Raw genomic sequence first — 17,730 nt, forward strand, 5'->3', positions numbered from 1 at the left:
GCTGACACCACTGGCCTGTTGACTGATATAAAAGGCTTCCATTAATTCCCGCGTGGTCTGTTCACTGTGCATATAAAGCACCTTCGTGCTACGCCAGATGGCCGTGCATTTTTTCTTTTTCTTTTTCAGTACCTCACACTTTTTGCAGTGCCTCGAGAGGGAACTATCGGGAATGCACCTAAAGACCGTTAGGTATGTGGACGACTACCTGGTGTTTACTGTACGCGATCGCTTAACAACGCGCATGGCTGACATTTTGAAGGTTTTCAGAAAATGAGGAGCAGGGCTGGAATTCACCTTCGAGGCACCTTCCGAGGAAGAGTTGCAGTTCTTAGATTTGCGCCTGCGATTCAGTCCCGATCATGTCTGCTGGAAGTATAACCCCAGATCTACAACACCGCTCCTTAGTTCCCTCTCAGGTCATTCCAAAATTGTAAAAAATGGTATTATTAGTTCCTGCCTCCGTAATTCCTTGACAAAATCCTGTCACCATTCTCTCAGCGACAGTTTCCAATCTCAGCTATCCAGAATTAGGCTTGCCGGGTACCCAAGTTTTACGGTAAGCGACGCCTGCTCTCGTTTGCTCAAGTGGGTGAAACAGCAGGACACTCAGCATACACGTAACAACCAACAAGAAAAAAAGAAAAAGTTGCTATTCTTCCTTATCTACATCGTATCACCCATGGGCTAAAAAATGTGGCAAATAGATATAAGGTTAATGTAGCAATATCAGCTCCCAACAAACTGAAACAGTTGTGTCCGGCGATCCAAAGGGAGAAGGAACGGTCGAGAAAAAGGAAAGGTTGTGGCACCGAGCACAGGAACAAGCTCGTCGCTTGTCGCAAAGGAGTTGTGTACAAAATTCCACTCTCCTGCGGAGCCCAGTACATTGGGCAGACAGGACGATGCCTAAATAAAAGGTTACAGGAGCACAAAAATAATCTGGAAAATGACAATGAACTTTCTTACTTGGTCAGGCACTGCAAAAAGTGTGAGTTAATGAAAAAGAAAAAGAAAAAATGCACGGCCATCTGGCGTAGCACGAAGGTGCTTTATACGCACAGTGAACAGACCACGCGGGAATTAATGGAAGCCTTTTATATCAGTCAAGAGGCCAGTTGTGTCAGCAAACCGTCAGTCATTCTTTGTGACAAAGAGATAGCCTTTCTTGGTGGCATTTGAGCGTCGTATGCATCTCTGCCTCTTGTTTTATCGCTTTTAGTGTGACATGTCATGTACTTTGTCTATGTGGTTTTTTTCTTTATAAACACCAGGTGTTGCCTAATAAACTTTAGTTGAGAGTCAGCGCCCGTCCTGTGTCCTCCTTCATCATGTCCTACGTTGTTCGCGCTGTTTTACTACAGATGCATCTCTCCCATAAATGTCTTGCAGATGAAACTGTGAGGCATGTACGCATAAAGTTGTGAGTTATGTACGCATAATGGAAGCCTACATCAGTGGACTTAGGGGTTTAAAGTCCCGTAGTGGCGTTGTGAGGGACGCCGAAGTGGAGCACTCCGGATTAATTTGGACCACCTGGGATTTTGTAACGTGCGCTGACACCGCGCAACAGAAAAGATTTTTTTTGTACTTCGCGTCCAGCGAAAACAGCCGCCGCAGCCGGGATCGTACACACGGATATGGGATCGCAGGCTGCTGACCAAAGCCACTGAACCGCCGCGGCGCAAGCGTACTTTAGTGTATTTGAACTAACCCAGACCGGCCTTGAAAGAATGGAAAGTAAGACGAAACATCCCAACTCTTAAAGGCTTCGCTATCATTACTCATTGACGACGTAGTTGCTATCTTTGTTCAGTGGAAGTAGTTCAATACTTAGGAATCGTCTTTAAAATCCGCGTTGTCCTAACTAAAAGTGGTAACGATATGAAGTTAGGAAGGAGCGCTCGTCGCGTGTGATTCGTGCACGCAACTTTTTCAGTCCTTCAACTGCATTAATCTTTTTAAAAACCTTTTTTTTGGACAGATCTGTATGGAATTTTATTCATTTATTTGGTAGTCAAATGCCCTTGGACAGCGGATTTACATGAGGGGTGGGCGGGTTCACAGAAAGAAGTTTTCAATGGCTGTCCTGAAGATCGTCGCAACTGGACTCGTGTACCAGTTCTAATAAGGAGGTATAGGTTTTGCGTTGATTTTACTCTTTTTGCTAGCCTGAGAACGATCCGGGGAAAAATCCAATACCTCTCAGGAGATAACGTGTCTTTGTGCCGTCACTGCCCGGATATTGCGCGGACCCAGAAAAACCACAGTTGGCCTTATCTTCACGGGGTTTTACATACATGGCTTCGCGTTTCTTATTGCGCCATTTGTATCCATTCTTAAACAAAAATCTGTTCAGGAGAGTTCGCCATAATGAATCATTCAGATTTGCCTCTTTTTCCTGTTAGGCATTGGTTGGCGCAACAGATACTTCTTCACAAAGTTACAATGCAATGCTATGCGTAAGATAAGTCGTGAATCGTAACTCTATACTCCCAAGAAATGAACCCTGCCTTTGCTGTGCGGAACCGCTGCTCATGAAATTTTTTGTGCTGATTTAGTTTTACTTTGGCATACTCCAGTCCATATTTAGGCCCTAGCAGGAGGGGCGTCAGCCACAGTACTAAAAAATACAATGAAAAGAGTACTGCATTTACACCACTAGAAGAATAACGACTACGAATGTAAAAGCAAACGATTATGCTACTGGAAGAACAATGGCACGAATGCTTCCTTAAAGGAGGCATTAAACATGTGCAGGTTTCGCAAGGTATGGAGGGCAGCCCTGGGTCGACAATCGCCGCTTCTCTGTCAAGGCGCTGCGCAACGTGGGGTTTGGCAAAACCGCCATGAAGGAGGCCATTGCTGTGAGTATTATGCTGCGGTAGCAAGTTTAATCTTGGGCACCCGATGTATACAACTCCTTGCAGAGTGCGATTGTATTGGCACTGTCATTTGCTTCCTGGCGCACTATGCTTCAAATGGTGCTGGTGCGCTTGGAAAATGCAGAAAAGTGTCCCTTTGGCTTACGGAATAGGTGGCGAAGTGTCGGCAGGGTGTAGAAGGCAAAATTACTGCCTATTCGCGCAATATTTGAGGCTTAATATCTGTTTCGGGCTACGTATGTAGATAAAACGGTCAGCCCCCTGCACACTCTTTCGTCTTTCAGCTCTCCTGTTGAATTCGCAGCCTTGTGAACGCTATATAGTTTCGAAATCACATCGGATACATACCAAAACTTTATAAGGAGGAGGAGGAGAGGAGATGGAAGAAAAGGAAAGGCAGGGAGGTTAACCGGAAGAATAGTCGGTTTGCCAGCCTACACGGGGGTGGGGGGAAGAAATGTTGGGATGAAAAATAAACGAGAAAGGAGAGACACTATGAAAATTCAGCGTTCGTAAAAGTCACATTCTATCGTGCAGGTCAGAAGTTCGTAAAAAGCGGAGCCTCGGAGCCTTGGAGGCCTTTACCGCCGGCGATCGCCGCGGCCAGTGGCCGAGAATCTTCATTTCTGTCAGTGGGCGTGGATCTAGACGCTCCAGGGGAAGGCAGAGTGACTGCCTTTCGGCGCTATAGGCAGGGCAGTCACAAAGAATGTGGGATGAAGTCTCGTTATTCCCGCAGATGGCACATGCAGGGCATCATGCATTAGGATTAAGAACGATTAATTGTTGGTGAAAGCAACACCAAGCCACAGGCGACACAGCAAAGTTTCTTCACGTCGTGGTAGGCCGGATGGAAGCCAGAGCTTCTGGGCCCAAGGCTTTTAAAAGTGAATTAGAAAATTGGCCCGAATTCCACGCGGCAAGCGTTATGTCCCGCGCAAGAGTGCAAAGCCTGCCCGCTGCGTCTGATCTCTAAAAGAGCATCGGGCCCAAAATCTAGCAGTCATGGTGAGCAGTTCGCACGATCTCATCCGCGCAGCGATTGCCTGCTATGCCGCTGTGGCTCGGCAGCCATTGATAGATAATGGTGTGCCCTTTATTTATGGCAAAGTGATGTAGTTGTCGGATTTCCCCGACCAGTTGTTCGTGAGCTCCACGACGAAGAGAACCTTGTAAGCCTTGGAGGGCAGCTTTTGAATGGGTGAAAATAGGCAACTGCTGAGGGCGCTGCTGATTGATGTGCACAATGGCGACACGAAGAGCAGTGAGTTCTGCACCCGTCGAAGAAGCCTGGTGAGTTATCCTAAATCTAATTTCAGTAGTCCTTGCGGGCGTGACCACTGGGCCGAAGAACTGGTAGGGTTCACTGATCCGTTGGTGTAGACGTGCACGCGGTTTGCATTGTGCTCATGGAAATATTCAAGAGTGACTTGGTTTAGTCCTGTCGGCGATAAATCGATCTTCTACTTGATGCCAGGCATTGAAAGAAGCACACGGGTATTGTGCAGGCTCCAAAGTGGCGAGGACGCTCTAGAGGCGGGTGTGAACTGGGACGGCAGAATGGTGCGATGTGCATCAATAGCGTTTTTAAACGACGGGCACGCCCTGGTAATAGGTAGACTGGCAAGATAGTGAGAGGGAAACCAGGATATGGTATCGAAAATGTGCCCTCAGTGCGTGAACTGTTAGGTAGGTAGGGATAAGATGTTCCTAGGCGAGGAGTATATATGCGGCCGTAGAGGCGAATTTCGGCAATCTTAGGCAAGTGCGGAGAGCTTGAGCTTGAACGCTTTGCAGACTTCGTATGTTGGTTCTTAGATATTTCCTAGTGCAGGGAAGCTGTAACGAAGAAATCCCATGAATGAGGCGTTGTAGAGCTGCATCATCGACCGCACTAAAGCTCCCCACGACTTTCCCCCAAGAAAGGCGAGAACGTGAGAAATCGCTGCGGTCTCTTTTTCATTATTGAAATAGGGGGGGGGGGGGGGGTCTATGATAGGTTTCGCTCGATGATTACTCCCAGAAACCGATGACTCTTTGCGTAGGGTGTTGTTGTGCCATTTATGCATACGGTGTAAAGCGGCATGTTCTAGCGTGTAAAAGCAACAAGCCAGCACTTTTCGGTTGAAATCTGTAAGCCTTGCAGATGGAGGTAGGCCGCAAGAATAATTGACGCCTTTTGAAGTCTTGCTCGAACTTGTGGCCCCGTAACTCCAAAAACTTCACAAGAGTGTGGTGTTGGTCCGGCCGGTGTTCTACCATAAACACACAGCTCAAGAAACAGCCTCAGATGCGGTATGAATACGAACTGAAGCTTAAGTTTGCTAGAAAGCAAATATTTTGGCTGAAAATTTTTGGCAGCCAATGACTTTTAACGTGATTGCCAGGACGATGCGTAAACGCCACAAGAAATTTCGCCTTGCTTCGTAACCGAAAAAGCTAAATACAACATTATTTCCTGTTTTCTCGATCACGCATTATCCAGGCCACATTACTCGCCGGCCACATCTGTTCAATAGGCGTTATGGTAATGCTGTTCGTACATAATATTGCGGGCTCAATTGCCCTGTGACACACCGGTAATCTATGACGCTCTCAACGGTACTGTCGAAGCTCTGCTACAGCATTACCTCCTTTCTTCTCTAAGAAATGAACGCAACATTAAAATTATCGTATTTCGTCTGCCGTTTCCATTTAAAAAGCGAACTCCAAAACAGTTCTCGCAACGCGATGCCGCGAGATACTTTAATGTTCATCAATTATTTGGGAAGATACTACTCCTTGCGTGTAGTTACTTTAGTATAGGCATGCGCGTAGTACAGTGGTCCACAGACCTGTTTACGGCGCTCGAACTCGAAGCCATCTACGCTCCGCAGCGCGCAGACCGACGTCTAGCGGCAGCGCCTGGTTTGAGATAGCGCATTTCTGATGCTCAGACCATACTCAGAGATACGCTACCTCGAACCAGGCGTCGCTGCTAGACGTCGCTCGGCACGCTGCGGAGCGCACATGGCTTTGAGCGCGAGCGCTCTAGATAAGTCTGTGGACGACTGTACAAGTTCATACAAAGCAAGCAGTACTCGTGTACTCGCCTACACGTGTAAATGCGGGAAAGCGCCAGGAAGGCAACGGCGCAATTTAAATGTATAATGATCAAGCTAGGAGACGACAAGAAATAGACCTTAATGCAGATTTATATGGAAAACAACAGCTACATCTGTGCTATGAGCAGCTGCATATATACCGCACATCAGCAGACATAATGCCATACACATATTTCTATTCACACTTCTTTTTGTATTTGTAACGCCAGAGCCAGGATCAATCACTCAGATATCGGCCGTTTCGCACCTGCCTGCACATAACTTTAAAGCACGTGAGAGGATATCTACATGAGATTGCAAAATGATAGGACATGTACACGTCCCTACGGGAGAGAAAAGATAGGAAGAAATCCTTACTTTTAATACAAAATCGCTACTGTTGGCAACAAATACTGGGAGTGGATTTAGTATATCTTAATGTGGCTATCTAAGTTTAAACATAGCGTCTTAAACAAGTTAGTGTGTGCGAATATTTAACGTTACGGGCCGCAACGTTACGGGCCGCATATGCGATGCAGATATTCAAGGATTATTCTAGATGCCTCTGGAAATTAAGCCCATTTGCAGTCACCATACCCACGTCTGTTATCTCCAAAGACCTGTCGCACCTTCCGCAGTCGTAATCTTAGGCAACAGGTGTTTCATTAAGCTCTGCCAGTTGAAAAAGCCATTAGTGGTGCAAATTTTTGCAACGTGCGCCAAGCTAAGAAAGTAGTTCTGATAACTGCAGAAGCTCAGATATCATTGTGGGCGCAAAGCGTCCGTGCAGCTATTGTCAATTACTTCCCTTAGAGAAGTGGTTGCGTGAATTTGGAATTGGCGATTTTCATTATTCCCTCCGCACTAAAACCACACTGAACATACTGTTTTCCTGCGTCATGCCATCTGAAGTCCCTTTCATAACAAAAGGAATCCTGAACATTGGAAGAGGAAAAAGGAATTAAAATGTTCACCACCTTAGGGCGCAGACTGACTATCGCGATGTGCCTTCGGCGGAATGGAGTGGTAGCGTTTTAGTGAGATATGCCGTCTCAAAATTTTTGTTCTTCTGGCAATGTTGAAGAGTTTTCCGATCTCGCGTTTCAATAGTAAGCGCTGCAAACGTGCGCACTTCTTTTAATTATGTCCAGAAGTTAAACATGACAGTCTAACGTACTAAAGAATACTATAAAAAAGACACCACGTTACTGGTGGAAAGACACCTTTTCGAATAATATATCACGTAGGAAAAACAGGCGCATACTGAACTAACTCATTGTCGCAGGAAGGATGTGAACGGCTCGTCCACCGGATCGCCCAGGCGCAAGGGCAGCCCATCGACATGGCCGAGCTTTTACTGGCTAGCGCGTCGGACAACGTCGGCCTGTTTGTCTTCGGACGCCGCTACTCGTTCGGCAACCTCGAACACAGCAGCCTGCATGAAGCCCTGCGCGAGGAGTTTTCGGCCAGCCGCGACACGAGCGCATTGGATTCGCTGCCCGCTTTCGCCACGACGCTCGCCAGGTGGCTGCCATTCACACGCGCGGCCACCCTGCTCGTGGCTGTCAAGGACATTCAGCATTTTGTGAGGTAATAGAGTTGAAATAAGTAGAGCCTGTCGAGGGCATTCACTATTTGTGAGATAAAAACGTGGCCCTTTCAGGACCATTCAGCTGTTTGCGAGGTAATTGTGAACATTGCCACCCTTGTGGCAGATGTCCAGGGCATTCCACAGGTCATGTGTTCATAGCGTGGCCACTCGCGGATCTCACGGCCATTAAAAAGTTTGTGAGGTGAAAGAACATCCACACTGGTGGTGGCTGTCAATGTCATTCAAGATTTTGTGAGGCAATAGCGCAGAACTAAGTCGTTGCTGTCGAAGACGTTCGGGGATTTGTGAGATAAATGAGTGCGACCATGCTGCTCGTTCATTTGAAGGCCATTGAGTAGTTTGCGAAGTAATAGCGTTGCCACACTTGTCCTATGTGCGAAGGGCATTCAGCAGGCTGTGTGTTTATAGCGTGGTCACCCTGATTGTGACTGTCAAAGCCGTTCAGGAGTACGTACACTGGTCGCGGCTGCCAAGGCCATCGAGCAATTTGTGGGTAACGGAAATTCATCGCGAAGAGGAAAAAGAGGACGCGGTACGGTGGCACTGTTTTTAATGGCTGTTTTTAATGGCGGAAATGGTTATGACAAAAAAAAGTGTGGTTATATCTGCACCGCGTTTCTTCATTTCTATTTGCTGCTGATGCTATTGCCGCGCTTTCCCTAGTAAGCGATTTTGCTTGAAAAGGTGCTGCTTAGCTTGCGGACTCAATGCGGACTGTGTATGACCCTTAAGGGGTATATTGATTTACAGCGCAGCTCTTTAGCGCCCATTCTTGGCTTGGGTGGCATGCGATGATGATGATACACATCACCTGACCAGCAGATGGACACGTGACATCACTTGTGGCGTCACCTGTTCGTCAGTGGTCATTCAACTTGGCGTGACCATCACATCACTGAAAACGAGTAGCCACCCGAGTGCTCCACACAGGTCTTTGAGGCTCATCATCATCTTTGTTTTAACATATCGCGTGTCTACCGGTGCCCAAGTGACCAGCATGATCGTGCCCGGTGTCATCACCTCGAGCTCGAAATCTCGCTCGCTGATCACAAGGGGTGAGAACAGGCTAAAAAAGGGGTTCTGAGTAGAGATAAGAGGGCTCGGGAAAACTGTTTTGCGAGCATTTTTCCCGAGGGGCAGAAAACAGTAAAAAAATCAGCAGTGGCTTAGCTCAGCTTGATTATGATATACGTAGCGAAAGGACTCGATCCTCCTCGTTGCCGAAGCACTGGCCGTAAGCCGTGTGTTGTAGTCAGTCATCAGGCACGTCTTCATCATGTCTGGTTATTCGTTCTGTGGATGTGTACTCAGCATGTTAGATTGCATGAATCTTCTGGTTTGTATAGCGCTTTTTTAGAGCTTGATCTGCGTGTCGCATTCGCTTGCCGTTAGAGATTGGTCTTCGAGAGCGTGATAATATTATTAAGATTTCACGCGTAAATAAGTCGGCATAGGGCCAATCAACTACTTCGTTGTAATAAGCTGCATACCTTTCTCTTTCACGTCTAAATTACAGAAAATGCAAATTAGGCTTATCCGCCGTGGGGGCTTAGTGGTTAAGGCACTCGGCTACTGATCCGGAGTACCCGGGTTCGAACACGACCGCGGCGGCAGCGGTTCGATGGAGGCGAAACGCTAAGGCGCCCGTGTGCTGTGCGATGTCAGTGCACGTTAAAGATCCCCAGGTGGTCGAAATTATTCCGGAGCCCTCCACTACGGCACATCTTTCTTCCTTTCTTCTTTCACTCCCTCCTTTATCCCTTCCCTTACGGCGCGGTTCAGGTGTCCAAAGATATATGAGACAGATACTGCGCCATTTCCTTTAAGCCCAAAAAAACAATTATTGTTATTAAAAAGGAAATGGCGCAATATCTGTCTCATATATCGTTGGACACCTGAACCGCGCCGTAAGGGAAGGGATAAAGGAGGGAGTAAAAGAAGAAAGGAAGAAAGATGTGCCGTAGTGGAGGGCTCCGGAATAATTTCGACCACCTGAGGATCTTTAACATGTACTGACATCGCACAGCACACGGGCGCCTTAGAGTTTTTCCTCCATAAGAACGCAGCCGCCGCGGTCGGGTTCGAACCCGGGAACTCCGGATCAGTAGCCGAGCGCGCTAACCACTGAGCCATCGCGGCGGGTATTTCCTTTTTCCAAAAATCAATTTCAGAACTTGGATACCCCGGATCAGTAGGCGAGCAACCTAACCACCAAGCCACCGTGGCGGGTACTGGTGTCCAGATGTTTTTTCGCTGGTGGCCGAGGTTGGCCAGAATGCCGACCGATATTTTGTCTTGTTCTGGGGCTGTTCCTCGGCGTATATCTGCTAGTGCTACTATGATTTCTTCTAAAGTGAAGTCTCTATCTAGATCTTCCTTCGGTTTTCCCAGGTACTCCTTATTGCAGGGTTGTGGGTCTCTCGCGGTGCAGATATAGCGACGCGTGAGTTCATCCACGAGTTCGTGATCCGTGCCTTGAAAGCCGTGTAGGGCTCGATGCAAATTTCTGTTTGTTCAGTCTTCGCTTTTGGGGGTTCAATTTGGCATCGGAGTAGGTTCCACGTAGCCTTGGTGTCTAGGCGACCTTTGAGGGATTCGCGCTTTGTTATCCAATTCCTGTGAGCGAGGTCCCATGCGTATTGGTACGCTTGAATAGTGAGCTTGGCAATTAGAACTCTGAGTTTCCGATTGTGTTTTTGTTTCTTCCACCGTTTTATACGACCACGCCTGGCTTCCCAAAGGTGTAGGCGGTAGTTGTCATAAGCGCGGTGGTCCTCCCTGGTGGCGAGGAGTTTTGTAAGCTTTTTTTAAGGTCGAGAATGGAGGCAGCCCAATCTTCGTAATTGGATATTTGTTTCGATGTAGCTTGTTTGGTGGCCTTCCTGAATGTCTCCCAGTCTTTAATTCTGGCTTGCCCTAGTGGTTTGCTGTGCTTGTTGCTTTCGAAGATGGTCTGCAGCACGTTGTGATCGCTGCCTAAGGTCTCTACCGTATTGCGCCTCTCATAGTAGCGGGCATCGCATACGATCGTGAGGTCAGAGGAAGTATCCCGCGTTATGCTGATGCCGGCCAGCATCTGGTGCTGCGGGTCCGTGAGTACGGCCAGGGGCATGTCAGCGATGGCGGATGCTAGTTTTCTGCCCTTCGCGTGTACCCTCGGGTATTCCCACAGGGGGCTAGAAGCATTAAAGTGGCCGACTACATCTAGGTGTGCTTTTTGGGCTTCTCTTAGTGCTTTAAGAAAGATCGCGTCGAAGCTTACGCGGTGCTCTTTCGGGCGACTATATCTATTAAGTATATAGGTTCCCTGGCTGTTCCTCTGCTGTGGTAGTAGGATTATGAAGGTATATTCATTGTCGCTGTCTAGATTAAAGTCTACAGTGTTTGCCGTGCATGATTTGTCGACCAAGACGCATGTCGAGGGATTTCTTCGCAGTGTTGAGTATAATTTGATCTCAGCCTCTATATTCACTTCTTGCAGGGCTGTTATTTACGGCGTATGGGCATAAGAGTCTATGCACTGTTGTAATGTTTCCCTCCTCCATTTTAGTTCCCTGCAGTTACATTATAGGATGGTGATTTAGGTCAGGGTTGTGACACCATGTTGTGGGTCTAATCCTGTGGTGCGCCTTCAGGCTCTTGATCTTGTTGAATGCTGAGTAGGCGACGAGTTCCCATTTTACGCTCTAGCTTCGGGCCCTTGTTGTGAGAAACATCTGATAATTCCTGAAGTTTGCAGTCAATTATTATCTCCTGCGCTTGCATCCTGATTAGAACTGGTTCGAGGTTTTCCACATGGGTTTAATAACTGATTCGAGCATGCTCTTGATTGTCGTTTCGATCAGAATTTGTAATTTATTCTCAATGAGGTCTTGAATTGTGTTTTCCAAGCGGGTGATGCATTCCTGGGTTTGGGAGTGCTCTATATATTGCGGCTTTCGTGCCTGCAGTGCGTGGTTCCAGCGGAGCTGGTTCCTGCTGTGGTGTCTCTCGTGGAGTTGGTTGCCTTTCTGGGGTGCCAGTGTCTAACTGCTGTGGGAACGGAGGGGGTAGTTCTGCCGTGTCTTCCTCCATCGGACATGCCTCTTGCGTTGATGGAGGTATTGTTTGGAATGGCTGCGATCCCTAATTGCTGTTTTAATGTGCTACTTTCTGATTTTAGTTGTTCAATATCTGCTTTAAGTCGTTTGTAAGCCAGCTCTTCGGAGGAGGAGGCAGCTACATCTGTCCAGCTCACCTGGCTGCCGTTGCGCTGCTCCTTGTAATGGGGTGCTGTTGTCTTCTCGGCTGGATGGCTGCCGGTGTGGTGCGACACCTTATCGGTAGCCCCAAGTCCTTTGCTTAAAGAGCGTGAGCCGGGTGGTGCTTTGTGGCTGCTGGAGGACTGGGCCTGATGGGGCGGTCGGTCCCCGCTGCTAGATAGGCCTCTGCTGCTGTGCTGTAGGAAGCCTGGACCTGGACTGGTGGTTGACTTGTCCTGTCTTGGGTTTGGTTGGTTTTGATGTTCGGCACTTGTACTTGCATTGATTGGACCCTATGGGATGTGGACCTTCGGCGACAGTTCATTTGGGTTGTCAGTCGTGGGATTTTGGAATATCTAGCTGACCGCACAGCGGACATCTCGACTTCGCAGGGCAAGGGCAAACATTCGACCGGTGTCCTAGTCTCCCGCACAGTGCGCAGGCTGGCGTTGTTTTCTTGTATAGGCGTAAGGGTTCCGCTTCACTGTACTAGAAGATGTGCGACGGGACTTTTTCTGCGAACGTGATAGCCGTCACGTTGGAGGAACCTAGTTTCCTCGCGCTCAGCACTGGTGCGTCCGGGGAGCGAAGCGCTTTCGTGAAGGTTTCGATAGAAACCCTTGGTTCCACCTGTATTACTCCTTTACACGTGTCTTCGGAGGGTCGGGGGTAGGAATACACTGCGTATGCCTTTCCCTTTGTTGAAGTGCTTAAGTTGCCAAAATATTTCTGATTATTTAGGCGTCATCGCACCCCAACGACGATGGTGTTCTGTTCCCATACGGGCCAAACGCTGAGCTCGGCTGAGCCGTTGACCACGCCAGCTGCCATGTGCAAGGCGCTTCCGACCGCGTTGCTTTCCGGGAATTTGCTGAGATCTAGCATTCGTTTAGGCTTGATTATGATGACTACATCTTGCTTGACCAGACGCGGCTGTGGATGAGGCTTCCAACGCGTCTGATGCAGCGGCGTATCAGCTGCCGCGGTGACGTGGCCATCTGGCGTTTGACCGTCCTGCCGTTCCGAGTAGTTGTCACGGGCTGATGCACGTTCCCACTCTCTTATCTTGCGTTGGATAATAGCTCCCGTAACCTTGTCGAAAACTGGCGTTTTCGCCTGTGGCACCGACGGTGACGATGTGCATCGTCTCCGGGTCTTATCCCGTCAAGCTCGTCATGGTTTTCGGCAGAGTTTGTCCGCGGAGCCACGGCGGGCGGCTAAGTCGAGGCCTAACTGTTAGGCTTAGCTACTGGCGCGATCCGGTTAGACTTGAAATTCTCGTAGAATTTCAGAAAATGGTTCCAGCTGAACAAGGGTGGTCTCCTCGTTGTTCTGGAAGTGTAGCCAGATTATGTTGTAGTGCTTCGGCAAATGCTTCGGGAATGGATCACGAATTCATCGGAGCCGACGTGAGACACGTCCGCTATTCCCGACTGTGAGGCGCGTGCTTGCTGGCTGCATGTGGTAAGCATTCTATAAGGAGATTTTTTAATTAGCTGCCATTTCCTGGTTAGCGCAGCATACCTACGCCTAAATAGTTTGCTTTCTCAAGAAAAAAAAAAGAGCTTGTGGTACTGTCTGGTTCTGACCGCTTGCTATTTCTCATATGAAAAAAAATAGATCTAAGCTTGCCGGCTTAGCGAATTGATAAGCGAAAGCTGATTGGCGTTAGCGGCCTTTCAAAGGGTCTCGAGTAGCAGGCCAGTTTTGACATTTCACAGGCGGCCGCCCTGTTGGGCGCCTCACAAGCATGTTTTGTCGTCTTTACGCTCACGCGTATACTCGGACTTCTGCTTGCGGTCTTTGGGTCGATCGCGTTCCCTGCACACTTCAGGGACTCCAGGGACCACTTGCACGAGGCAGGAAATTCAGAGGGCACTTAAGGCTGCTTAAGTGCTGTGAAGGCGAAATAATTACTGTGTCGTCGTTAGCGTTCGACCTCTGCCCAGGTTCTGCACTGAGAAATGAAACGAAGACGCATCTGCGAACGCTCTCTTCACAAACGCCGAATATACAAAAGTCCCAGTGGCACACTCGGACAGCCGGTTTGAATATTTCTCCTGAGCTAGCCTCCAACCTGACTAGGAGACGTATGCTATATGCAACTTCAAGTAAAAAATTGCGGCCGTGTTTCGATGGAGTGAATCGCAAACGAACGAAGTGTATCGACTGCGAATAAAAAATTGAGGCCGCGTTTCAATGAACTGAAACGCAAAAAGCACCCGTGTGCTGTGCGATGTCAGCGCACTTTAACGATACCCGGGTAGTCGAAATTGTTCCGGACACCTCCACTACTGCACCTCTTTCTTCTTTCAGAGCCGCTTTCCTCCGTTCGCCGAATATGGCGCCGAACTTCGTAGGTCTCGCGTGATCATTAACTTTTGAGAATGATCGAGCTACACGGAACCAAGAAAGGGAAGATAATTTGCTTCACGTGGCAATTTTTGAAACCTCGAGGTTTCAAAAATAAGCACAACGAAACTAGCCACAATAAGGCATAACTGGGGCGTACAAAACGCTGGAGAGCAGAGCGCATTCCAGCAATTATAGCACATCGATTCTAAGGCAAGCAACGTTTTTTAGGGGCGACTGAGTCATCTGGAGAAATTGCGTCATGAGGTTTCTCACGATGCGGTGGACTGCGGCTGCCGCAGGGCAGGGATAAGTAGAGAGGATAACTAGATACTGGCGTCCAACATTAATCGTTATCCAGCTGCTGCTGATGATCGTGTCGACATTTATTATATGAATTTTGAGCTGCGGTATTATGACACTACTTTGAATAATAGCAAACTTGTAAACAGCTGCAGAAACATTGCTACTGCCGGTAATGCATTTTGCCACTTTTACCGCGTTTACACTATGTAAGCAATAACTTTCTTTCCTTATCCTTCTTTCCCTACCATGCTTCCTTGTGACTCTATTAGTCGTTTTCGGTACTTTATTGTATCCCTTTGCATTGCCCCTCTTCTGCAGCTTCAGAAGGCTGAAAAAGGTGCTTCGTTTAGGTCGCACATTAGATCAATGCTTCGTAGTATGAATATCATTCCCGATATTCTTCCTTGCATCGCTTTGCTCGTTCCGCTCTAAAATTGCATTTTCGTTTTCCAGTCGCCATGTTCCCGAACACTTGGAAACGTTCCGAGACGGAGAAGATCGAGATTTTATGGATGCTTACCTGAAAAAGTGCTGCGAGCCAGAAGCCTCGAACTCGACCTACACAAGTGCGTCCTATTTACCTTTACGACTCATTCAGTAATTTATCTTGATGTTGCTTTCAGGCTTGATCCAAATAACGTTTACTTAGCGGCCTACTAGTCTAAAAACCGCCTTTGTGAAAAAAAAAACCATGCTGCCGTGACCGTAACACCACGTGCAGAGGGGAGCATTGAAGCTGCGGTCCCCAGCCGTCATCAGGTGCTAGGATAACCTGCGTGACGTGTACCTGTTCTATAATACTCTGGATGATACTGAGTCTGCCGATAGCATGTGGAGCAGCAGGAGTAGCCAAGTTACATTTGGAAAAGACGGCACAATGGCTGCAGTGTCAAGGACGGCATCAAAGTAATTAAATACGGCTCCAAGAGGTCGATGACTGCATCAATACGGCAAAGTGCTCTCCGCTATAGTTATCGAAGTATGGGTGTTCCGATTAGCTTCTAACGTTCCCGTCCATGTTCGGCCTAAGCCGCGCGCCACCAAATTTGGGAGCCGCTCAGTCAATTGTGTTGAACAAACGCCAGGAAGCGCACTCCGCCGCTTTCAGATTCACGTCAAGGGAGGGCTAACTGCAGAAAATAAGAAACCTCGAGTGGTAATAGAAGAATGTTTCGGCGACATGATATCTGTGTTATAATGAAATACGTTGTTATAATAGCTCACTCGTAATGGCTGGCAGGAAGAGAGACAGAGAGTATAAACATTATTGAGAAACTGGTCTAGAGAGTTGCCTGACGATCACATGGGTGGGGACCTCATTCTAGAACTCCAGTGGCCCGAGCTGTTTCACGAACCAAGTAGATGATCTCTAGCTGATCTTCCGATGATACGCTAGTCAGTTGAGCCTTCCACTGCTCGTAAGACGTATGTGTCGTCTTGAAAGGTTCAGGCTTGACCGCATAACCTCACGAAACATGGAAAAGTGTGGGACTTGCGCAAACCGGGAGGTGTAAGGGTATTGGGCAGGATACCTTTTGCGGCATTTATGCAGCTATCGAAATGAGTTTGTCCGTATTTGGCGCCAGGCTACAGTATCTGCTGTGCTTAACCTTTGTGCGGTGTAAGCTTTGTGCGGCCCTGTGGTTAGGACAGGAACCAGCGCAGAGACGGGACATAGGAAGGACATGACGGCGAAATTATGATGTGGAAGAGAGGCATTGAAATTCTGAAATCTTATAGGCGTATCGCTAACTGGCATCTACAGATGTATAATTTTAACCAGACCCTTGACTGTAACAAGTGAAAGTAAACACGTTTCTGCTGACTGACCCATCATCGAGAAAAGCCGTCAGTCACTGGAACCGTTTGTAGACAACCAACCGACTCCTCAGAATATAGTTAAACGGGCAGACGGCGAAAAAGTTCGCCTATGCATGGCACAATTACCAGGTGGACCAGGAAGGCGAATATATCTCTCTCCTTGGCTCCACAGCAGTTTTGTCGGCTGCTGCTATCCTTGTTGATTTATAAATGCCCATAAATGTAAGGCCTTTGCTTCGAACCCAATCGAATCAGACGTCCGATGCCAGCTGTGGGTAGCTTGAGAGCCCAAAAGCGAGAGAGTCCGTGATCGTCGTTCTCTTCAGCTAGCTAATCCTTCGTTTTCGCGTACGTAGCATATTTTCTTTTCCACTGCATAAGCCCACTACGCGGGTAATCTCCCGAGATCGGCGGCGCTTCAAACGAGAGATGTGCGACAGCTCAGTCTGTGGTACGGCGGCCAGTTGCGGTGAGGCGTGTAATATAATAAGTCACGTCCCTGGTTCTGGCAACAACCACATAAAGCCCATCGTAGTGGACCTGTGGCTTTTGGGGCAAGCCATGCTGTGTGACGGGCCACCAAAGCCAGTCCACATCAGTTTCAGCTTAGGCGACAATCCGCCGCTGCTCATCGCAGCCTGTCTTGAAGCGCTGGCGAGGAGCAGTGGACCGCAGGCGGGCGACACCGCATACTTTTTCGACAAGAGCCGGGGTCTCCGCTATGCAGGGTTCGTCAATGATGTAAAGGGGCAGGACAGTGCCAAGGGTGTATCGCGATAGTCGAGCGTATAGGAAGAATAATGGGCTCAACCCTGTCGCTAAAGGGATGTGAGCATGTTGGTGAGATTTCTGTTGATCCGTTCGGTCAAATCTTTTGTGTATTGTGGGTAGCTGTAGTTAGACGTTTGTTTTTGAGTGTCGGAAAGCTACTGCGTGCAAACGCAACGCCTCTTCAGCGACATCAGCAGTGAAATGACGGCCTCGGTCACCGATTAGAACTTACGGGGAACCATGGCGTAAGATGCCAAAGCGATAGGAACAGCGCGCCGAACGACTGGCTAAACGCCGTGAATATGCCGCCGCGAGACGGGCACGTTATATGTCGTCTTTAATGCAACAAGATAGCTAGACAACCTGACTAACCAGGACTTGCAGTCAAGAATCACCAAGGCTAACCAAGCTATGCCCTAGCTTTCGCTGCGTATATCCTGGCATAGCCGAGCTAAGCCACTGCCAATTTTTTACCACTAGGTGACGATGAAGATGCTGTTATTAGGCGCTTTTATCATACCGAAGAGGTATGAGCATATACGTGCACCGGTTTGCCGGACACCGGCTGCGCACGCGCAGTGACCCAGCCTATACCCCACTCATGCCACTGCGCATGCGCAGGAGGCGTTCGGTAAACCTTTATACGTCTCCGCTAATAT

The 17,730-nt window shown here is 48.3% G+C and overlaps 1 protein-coding gene across 4 annotated transcripts in view; it reads left to right on the top strand.

Moving 5' to 3' along the window:
- The window catches only part of LOC144124716 (cytochrome P450 2H2-like), a 46,481-nt gene that overhangs the window by 23,341 nt on the left and 5,410 nt on the right, over positions 1 to 17,730 (top strand). For all 4 annotated transcript variants that reach the window (XM_077657567.1, XM_077657564.1, XM_077657565.1 and 1 more), the window contains 3 exons: positions 2,761 to 2,867; positions 7,254 to 7,558; positions 14,933 to 15,045. In XM_077657567.1, the coding sequence (XP_077513693.1) occupies positions 2,761 to 2,867; positions 7,254 to 7,558; positions 14,933 to 15,045 (525 nt within the window). The remainder of the gene's footprint in view (positions 1 to 2,760; positions 2,868 to 7,253; positions 7,559 to 14,932; positions 15,046 to 17,730) is intronic.

The sequence above is a fragment of the Amblyomma americanum genome, chromosome 3, assembly GCF_052857255.1.
Source record: "Amblyomma americanum isolate KBUSLIRL-KWMA chromosome 3, ASM5285725v1, whole genome shotgun sequence".
NCBI classification, from domain to species: Eukaryota; Metazoa; Arthropoda; class Arachnida; order Ixodida; family Ixodidae; genus Amblyomma; species Amblyomma americanum.